General features: G+C 43.0%; 2 protein-coding genes across 3 annotated transcripts; both read right to left on the bottom strand.

Annotated features, from left to right (window-relative positions):
• Positions 1-740: 740 nt before the first annotated feature.
• On the bottom strand, positions 741-5,460 carry LOC115409101 (zinc finger protein 429-like). 2 transcript variants are annotated; one of them, XM_030120094.1, is made up of 7 exons: positions 5,253-5,460; positions 5,072-5,176; positions 4,847-5,002; positions 3,272-3,397; positions 3,117-3,161; positions 2,184-2,306; positions 741-1,476 (listed from the first exon to the last, which is right to left on the bottom strand). In XM_030120094.1, exons 1-7 carry the CDS (start codon positions 5,419-5,421, stop codon positions 872-874), a joined length of 1,329 nt encoding a protein of 442 aa, XP_029975954.1. In that variant the 5' UTR covers positions 5,422-5,460; the 3' UTR covers positions 741-871. The 2 variants fall into 2 exon arrangements, with proteins under 2 accessions (XP_029975954.1, XP_029975955.1); XM_030120095.1 differs by having other exon boundaries at positions 5,072-5,173.
• Positions 5,461-6,083: 623 nt separating this feature from the next.
• Positions 6,084-8,166, bottom strand: LOC115409557 (progranulin-like). Its single transcript, XM_030120793.1, has 6 exons — positions 8,122-8,166; positions 7,855-8,004; positions 7,476-7,775; positions 7,201-7,368; positions 6,856-6,999; positions 6,084-6,707 (listed from the first exon to the last, which is right to left on the bottom strand). The coding sequence occupies exons 2-6, from the start codon at positions 8,002-8,004 to the stop codon at positions 6,579-6,581; spliced, it is 891 nt and encodes a 296-aa protein (XP_029976653.1). The 5' UTR covers positions 8,122-8,166; the 3' UTR covers positions 6,084-6,578.
• Positions 8,167-8,916: the final 750 nt, after the last annotated feature.

The raw sequence follows: 8,916 nt of genomic DNA, 5'->3' as shown, positions 1-8,916 counted from the left end.
ACAGTTGTTTTCATGTAATTCTCAATGTGCACTGCAAACTCCAAAAGGCATGCAGTATTTGAAATATAATAAAGTATTTTACAATATCTTCACAAATGTCTGCTAAACATCCTGTTTTGAACGATGCTGGTGAAGTTATCACAGCCCTGCCTGTGTGCATGCATTCATTATGCCTTATTGTTATTCAAGGGGTCTAAATTCAAAATGCTGCAGAGTACTGACTCACAGGAAGACATTATTAGTTTCTCTTCATTGGTTTCTTGTACAATAGAAAAAGATTCTTCTATTAACTTGTGAGGCTCTCTTGTTCTCAGCATGCTGCCTACTTGAGGTCTCGTGGTTTTCTAATGAGATGAGAGTCAGAGCTCTCAGCAATCAGGACCCTTCATTTGGAACCAGCCCCCAGCTTCAGTTAGCAACATGAGAACAGTCTAACACGCTTCAATCTTTCTATGTGGTCAAGCATATATTCAGCACCATTTTCTCATCAAGCTGCTTTAGTTTAGACCTTTAGTTGCACTCTTTCTCCTCTTGTAACCTTTCTGTTGGATCTCGGACTCTAGAACTGGAAGTTGTTCTGAGCTTCCCGTCGCGATCAGACATGCAGCAGGTGGATTTTTCGACCTTTTGATTTCAGTTCGTCCCATTGTCTTTCTAATTGTCGTACAATAATCAAATCAGTGCATCTTCCAATCTCAAAGCGATAAGTTGTGGAACAAATACAAGGAACTGTGGCAAAAAAACGTTTATTAGATCAGTCTACAAAGTGTTGCGAGAATATATGAAAAAAAAAATTGTGAGTAGAATACCTACGCACAGTAAAGCAATAATACTGATAATAATGCTGTCATGATCTGATTTTACTGTAAATTCACACCTGAAGATCTTTGCCTGAAGCATTCGATACTTTTGCTCTGTGAAACATCATGTGGCGTTTCAGACGCGAGCTAGAAGAGAACTCTTTCCTACAGCGGACGCACTTGTTTCTCTTTGAGTGGCTCAGAAGGTGTTGGGTTAAACTTTCTGCAGGCTTCGGACATTTCCCGCAAACTCCACAGGTGGGTTTGTTGTCCATGGCGTGATTTTGCGCGTGCGCCTTCAGGCTGTACAGGTGAGAGAAAAGCTTCCCACAGACCTTACAGCTGTGGGAACCTGTGGGATTGTGATTGGAAGGCAGCTGGGTTGATCCTTCAGTCTGGCTGTTGCAAACAGTTTCTGCAACGCCGCGTTTTCCAGGAGGGTCTTGACATTTCACACTCGCAGACGTTTGACACTCGGCATCAGTTACCGTCGGCTGACCGCACTTCGTGTAGTTGTGCAGACTTGTGATCTCACTGAGATCTTGAATGAAACTGTCCACGAACACCACGCTGTTGGCCGACACTTCACTGAAGTCCATCTCCAGACTCTGTCCTCCCGTCTGACTATCCGCATTCTGGAACTGCTCACCAGCGACTTGCACTTGTGGATCTGTCGCTGAGGGTGAAGAGGATAAAACAGGACTGAGTTTTACAAAGGTAGCAGTTATTCTGGCTCAGGGCTGTCAAAAATCATTTTACTTCAGGAGAGACAAAGACAAATTCTTTCTCAAAATGCTCCAGTTTGGTAAAACAATAGCATAATTACACCGACTGTGAATGGATCCCTTCGTTTTGAAAACCCAAACAGATTCCTCCATCTGCGGCTTATGTTTGTTACGTTAGACAACATTGTGCTTGACTTGGTTGTTCAAATATTTCCATCAATCTACAAGCTCTGAAGTCCTTCCTTCCGCCATGTCTGCAAAAGCCCGTCATTTCTAAATTTAATGTTTGCGGCCTTCAGCATGCATGTTTTCAGACTCAGTGTCAGTGTGGTTTGGATGCTGCTCTGCGAACAATAAGGCAGCTGACTTTCACTACTGCATTACTGAGCTCTCAGCTCCGCTTTTAACCCTCAGTGTCTTGTGTGTCTGTCACAGATCCCCTTGCAAATTAATTCAAAAGAAATGTTTTGCCATTCTTAAACCTTCCAAAATCAACCCACGTCCCGGAATGAGCCTTCTTGGCATTGTGGAGAATATTGAACACCCCCACTTCATGTTTGTACATCCACTGCAGGTGACGCACTTCAAACAAGGCCATTTTAAACAAGCTACCTCTCTGGACGGTTTGCAGTCAAAGTGACAATGCTCTTGGCCGCACCTTGATTCGATTCCTGCTTAACTTGAAGCATCAGCATGGTGTGCTGCTCCAGCTGCTCCAGCTGCTGTTGATCGATGGGTTCATGATTTGCCTCAGTCTCAGGGGCAGAGGGCTGGCTGGTGTCTAAAGGGAGAAGAACAAATTGTTTTTCAATGTGCCACAAGGCCTGAAGAGTGTTTCTGTTAAATCCATTTCATACTTTGCACCCTCAACAAACAATGTTTCTCAAATAAAGGTCAAGTAAGAAACACATTCAAACATAAATGAGCGGCTAACAAAAAGTGAACAATTTATCCTCACAACAAATAAATGATACTAACAGTGAGCACTGTGTGCTCTTCCATGCAACTGTCATTTATCAATAACAACTCATCTGTTTCCACTGAAAACCAAACAGTTACATAACACGCTGAATGGGAGTGACTCAGATTTATTGACAAACCGCAGCATCGCAGCAGCAGTCGACGACTGCTGAAAACGCATTTAATTAAAAAGAAACTCCGACATACCTTATTTGTAAATTAACACCGTCTTGTGTAATAAGTCATCTATTTTAACTCAAAGAAGTTTGTTCTGTATTACTGTAAAGTGGGCTACAACTGTTGATGGTAATCAAACCGTTTATATGAGAGCTGAGAAGTAAACAGCAACCACTGGTTATGCAATGAGTGTTGACGGCATCAGTTTAGACCAGGGTTCTTTCAGAGGGTGGGAGGACGAGCCCCCTCGTTCACAGAGCCCAGCTCAATCCACCGCTCATCATTGTAAAATTTTACACTTTGTCATGTTTTTCACATTAGAAGATAAGTGTGTTAACAGCTGCACTTATTTCTTACTATCCGGAAAAAAACCCCCCAAGAAAAACACTTCTTGCTGAGTTCTCTGAAAACCACTGGCTTAAACTTGTACTGATATAGAACTAATCAGACGTACTTGTGAACTGACCGCCATCTTTGTGCTGGTGCTGCGTCGCATAACCTGGGAAGTAAAGATAAACAGTGATCGATGTTTTAAACCAGTGAAAGTAACAGTACTGCAGGATTGTTAAGATGCAGTTGAATAAAAACACAAAGGAAAATAAAACATACCGTGCATTTTAGACAGGTGAGCCTCGAAGTTACATGTCCGATAAATGATCTTTTGGCAGCAGGGGCAGTGCCAGTGACTTCTGCCCTGGATCTTATCTTTGCACATGCAGGGTATGACAAACTTCTCTGAAATTAAAAGAAAAAAAAAGGATTACATCCTTTATCAAAAATGGCCTAAAACATTGAAGGACACTGTTTCAACCAGTTGTACATTTGTCATTTGTGTTATTTGCAAATAAGGTAGAGCACTAAAATACTAACTAGCAGAAAAGGAGGAAATGCTGTTTTCTTGGTGTTGGGAAAATGAGCTTCATGGAGTCGTGGATTGATCGTGCAAATCTGTGAACCTGTGACCACTTCAATGAAAATAAAATGATCTCTCTGATTCTCTCTCCCCCTCTCTCTCCCTGGTATAGATGGTCCATTCCACTATGGGAGACTAAAAATCAGAACACCAAATCCCTGAAAGAAGAGGCTGTCTCTGAGGTGGACTAGAGCCGTGATTGAGGGATCGCAGACGGAACCATCAATCGCGCCTGATCCATTGATCTAATCTAATGAGACAACCTGGACTCAATGAGTGCAATCAGTTTCTAATTAGGCATCAATCAAGACAGCTGATCCTTTGATTAATTGAGGTAACCTGAATCCAGTGGGTGCAAGCGGGTTACTTAACCCCAGGCTCCTACAACGTGGAACCAGCTCCCAGTTCTGCTCCTTTCTCTCGTTTCAAAGTAATTTCATTCTAGTACTACGTGCCATGGATGATTGTTCCTCTTGTAGCTTATGTTCTCTGTGTTTATACATGAAATTTATGTAGATACAAGAAACTGTCTGTCCTATCTCCTCTTTCTGTCCCCTCACCCCAACCTCTGAGCCTGGTTCTGCAAAGGTTTCTTCCTGTTAAAAGGGAGTTTTTCCTTTCCACAGTCGCCTATGCTTGCTCATGTGGATCTGTTGGGTCTGCTCTGTAAAAGTGTCTAGAAATGACTATGTTGTGATTGGCACTTTATAAATAAAGCTGAATTGGATTGAATGAGGCATGTGAATTTTATCCTGCGTTTGGGCTGAAAACAGAGTCAGATCTGGCAACCCTGGAGAAGAAGTCGGCTTCATGCTGTAATGTCAACAGTGTGGAAGCTTGTTGAAGTCGGCTGGCGCAGAAGCCGGCAGCCTCGCGGCTTATGCAGCTATGCGATCCGGATCCATGGATCCAGCATATTGAAGCACGTCCACGGAGTATGGTGCACGACACAAAGTACTTTTACACACTGCTGAATTCATCCACAGCTTGCCAGGTGACCAGACTGCTGCGGGGAATACAACGTCTTCTGTCCCTCAACATACCGGAAGACACGAACAGAGAGCTGCAGGAAGACATGCTGGCACTGCTTGGCTCAGTACACATTTACTAAAAAGTGAAGTGAGGAAGTGAGCAGACTTTCTCCACTTCAGGACTCTCACACAGGCATGGGGACACATTCCAGTCAGAAAACCATTAACAGGGTGGATTTTGCTTTACGGAGGACCATTGAACAGTTCTGACAGTTTGACTCCCACGCAAAGCCAAGTTACCTGTTCCTCCTGAGATGAAATGAATGGCCCGTGAGTAATGCCTGTTGAGCAGGTGCGCCTCGTTGGCTGCGAGCTTCTTGATGCAGTAGGGACAGTTCCCATTCGCGTCCTGCACCTTCAGGAGGTCTTCACGAGAGGCGAAGAGACACTTCGACTCTGCAAAACACATCCGCGACCTCAGTGCAAAGCACGTATAACGTCGAGCCGCATGAGAGCCGTTCTTACTGGGCTTCAGAGGTCCGCAGGTCGGAAGAACCTTGGCTTGTTTGTGCGGTGCTGGTCTTCGTGAGGTTTCATCGGGACGGCGGATTATCTTCGGCTCCCTGGCTGCTAAAGACAATATAAATCGGGTTGGAAATCAGTGTTTTGTTTTCTACTTTAATGTTTGAAGATGAGCTGCGCTCACCCTCGGTGGACTTTACGATGATGTCCAGCAGGGAGCGGAGTCTCTGGTTCTCCTCCTTCAGACGGACCGTCTGCTCCTCCAAGTCCGACACGTTTTTCACCACAGCACCCAGGATCTCCGCTGCGGCGGCGTGAAGCCGCTGAGAGATAAACTCCTTCAGCGACTCCATTTGGTCCACTTCTCTGCTGCAGCCGGGGGCTCGTGAAACTCTCCACGGTGAACCGGAAGCAAACAAATGAAAAACCGGAAGTCAAAATTGTACATAGACCAAAATGCATAGACGTATGTGCATAGATTTTAATTGACAAGGGGTTCCATAATGACCATAACACAACAACAACAACAACAACAACAACAGCAATAACAATAATAATAATATTAATAATATGTGGCAAAAATGACAAATTCTATGTAAAAAACGTTTCAAATGTTATTTTTATTCTATTTACACCTTATCTGTAGTGAAAAGGGTTTGAAAAAATGGCACACAAGTAAAATGGCTAAATATGCCCAAAACATGTAAAATACACACACACACACACACACACACACACACACACACACACACAAATGTAAAAGAAAAACATCCAAAATTACTAAAATAACTAGGAAGCAAAAAACAGCTTGAAAATGAAAGGTTGTTTAAAAAAAAAGGTTGATAATGGTTAAACAGTACAAATTTCTAAAACATCTTGGACCACAGTTAAAAACTGTTTAGAAAAAAACGTTTCAAAGCTGAGGATATTTGAACAGTACATAAGTCTTTATGCTTTTAAAAGTAAATCAATGAAAACATGTCCAGCAATAAAATGAAGGGACAACACATCGGAACAGAAGGTGACATTTTTATTTTATATTCCATTAAATGACAGCAAATACAACGCCATAAAGCGTCAGGTGACACATATTTCAAAATGCATATGATTTTCCAACACAGTGCAAACTTTATAAAAAAAATATTTGAGGCTTTTTTTTTTTTCAGTCTGTGTAAGAACAGTTGAGAGATGACGTGATGAAACATTTCAAATGAGAGTTCAAGCATCAGGTAGGCCCAGTGGCCTTCATGGTACAATTCAATAAAACACGCCAAAAGTTGCAATAATCAGCATCAAACAGGATATGATTACAATGGACACACTGTTGAAGAGCAGCTTGCTAAGCTAGCCAGTAAAGTTTCATGTTCATTGAAGAGAACATCTATTTCATTCAAGTATTGAAATCTGGGAAAATCAGCTCTTCAGCAAGGCAAGGCAAGGCAAAAAAAACCCCAAAAAACATTGATTTTATTGGTCCTGTAAGTCAACCTGAAACATTAACAGCATGTGTTCAGTCTGCTTTGGCCTGCTGCTGCTCTGCTGAGGGGATCTGAGAAAACCACTTTCTGCACGACGAAGCGGAGGGGTCGCAGGCATACCCGTACTCGCAGCAGTGCCGACCGTCTGAACAGCACTGGCCCTGAAATCAGCACAAGAAAACACCTCTGATCGACTGCATGTCACTTTACCCCAAACTCCTCTGGATGTTTTGTCAATCAGCTTACCAACATACTACAGCTTCAGGTCTGAAAACAAAATCGAACATTAAACAACTACGGAATTCATACCAGAGGGAAGGGACAGCAGTTCCACTGTCCAGAGGTTCCCCTGCAGCAGGTATGGCCCGGGGAGCAGTAAAACTTGGAATCACAGCGAATGACTCCACCCTCGGGGCCGTTGCTCAAAGCTTCTGTTAGAGCGGTCATTGGTGTCTGTAAAACCGGAAAAACTCAGTGTTTACTCTCTCTACTGGATATTCTGGATATTCTCTGTCACTGCACGTTGGCCTGATTTGTTGTGAAGATCTGAAGTGATTTCATTCACCAGGGCGTGTTCGAAACCACATGACTGGATTTCATACCTAAAAATATCATTCTAAGAAAAAAACACAGATATATTATGATCTTCCCCACCTTGCTGCTCTGGTCCTCTGAGGTTGAAATGAGAGAGGCAGGCACTGAGGATGGAGCTTGTTTGGGCGTGAAAGGATACCACAGGTTTTCCCTCACACAGTGTTGGTAAGAAAAGTCACAGTCGTAGCCGTAGGGACAGCAATGGTAGCCATCCAGACAGCATCTTCCCTACGAGACACACATTATATGCTTCAATCAGTGCAGCATTAATATTTCAGGCCCTGATTTTGTCAGAGTAGAGCCATATTGCGTTATAGTGTGGATGTGAAACTCACAGGAGAGTAGGGACAACAGAACCAGGCACCTTTGGGGTGTCTGCAGCAAGTCGTGCCATCGGGACATTTGTAATAGCTGTCACAGAAGACCGAAGCGTCTTGTCGCTCTGGGACAGGGCTGTCTTTAATCTCCTGGAAGGGAGTCAAGGACAGATCCACTGTGTCTGGCTCCTCTGCAGCCTCTTTCTTCACCATGGGGATGTTCAGCCACGGCTGGTCCTTCTTCTGACACATCTGTGTGACCAGGTTGCAGCGGAATCCTGAGGGGCAGCAGTGTCTCAGGTCGGAGCAGCACACCGCCTGCAGACACACAGAGAAGATGTTTTGTTGTCAATGCAACAGTTATCACAGCGAGTCAGTGTGCGTGAGGATGAGTTACCTTCACATATGGACAGCAGCCATATCCCTGTGTGGTCTTGCAGCAGGTGGAGCTGTCTGAGCACACGTTTCCATCGGGGCAGACGACGTTAGAAAAAGCCGCCCCCCATGCAAGCACCCCAACTAACAACCCAAAGGTGATCTTCAACATCTGGAGAAAAGAGAGAGACAACATATGACAGTTTTACCCTCAAAACTGTCAGTTTCATTTCAAGGATGTCAGTTTCAAGACGCAGCTGAAGAGTTGCACAGGGTTTTTCCCGCTTACCTTCAGCCTAGCGAAGCTTCCTCCGGTACAGTACACTCACACTTCCTGAAAACTGAAACACAAGTGGCTTTATGAAGCCGAAAGAGACACTCCCACTGAAAACCAAACCCAAGAAAAAAAAAAAAAAAACTGAGGAAGTTCATCACCCACTTAGGTCCCGTGACTGTCAGGTTGGTTCACGCATGTTTAGTTTTTTTTTATTATTTTATTTTGTGGAGCTGCTGCAGACCTCCATTGACTGCACCTGAGACCTCTTGGTAATAATTGTACAAGCCCATAAACACATACCTGATCTCTGTATCTAAAGACCAAACATGAAACATTTTACAAGTTCTCACTGGACTTTGATACCCTGACCTACATGGATCACAAGATCTGCCTATAAAGTTTCATTCACAAGTTGAAGTCCTTGTTTCCACATGTTGTTCAGACTTATGCACAGATGTAATCCAAACAATTCAGCTGTGGACTGCTTTTAAGAAATTAGAAGACTTTATAAATGTAAACTAATTTCAATGACACACAAAGCACTGATTTAGGTTTTCAGAAATAAATTAAACTTATATTGATTTGGATGATTGTGATCATGATGTAATTTAAGAATTAAAAAACAAAACACAAATTATAAAATACTGTAAATCTAAGCAGGATCATTGTGCATAGTAATATTCTTAAAGTTTACACTCCAGGCTCTTCTTGAACTTGAAAATTTTCATTATATTTCCTAAAGTATTCCAACTTTTACTCATGCACAAAATTAGGCTAGTGAAACTCAAGTTCCCAATAATTCACAAA

Source organism: Salarias fasciatus, chromosome 22 (assembly GCF_902148845.1).
Source record: "Salarias fasciatus chromosome 22, fSalaFa1.1, whole genome shotgun sequence".
Classification (NCBI taxonomy): domain Eukaryota; kingdom Metazoa; phylum Chordata; class Actinopteri; order Blenniiformes; family Blenniidae; genus Salarias; species Salarias fasciatus.
The sequence above is the reverse complement of the archived record's forward strand: the minus strand, read 5'-3'. Positions and strand labels throughout refer to the sequence as shown.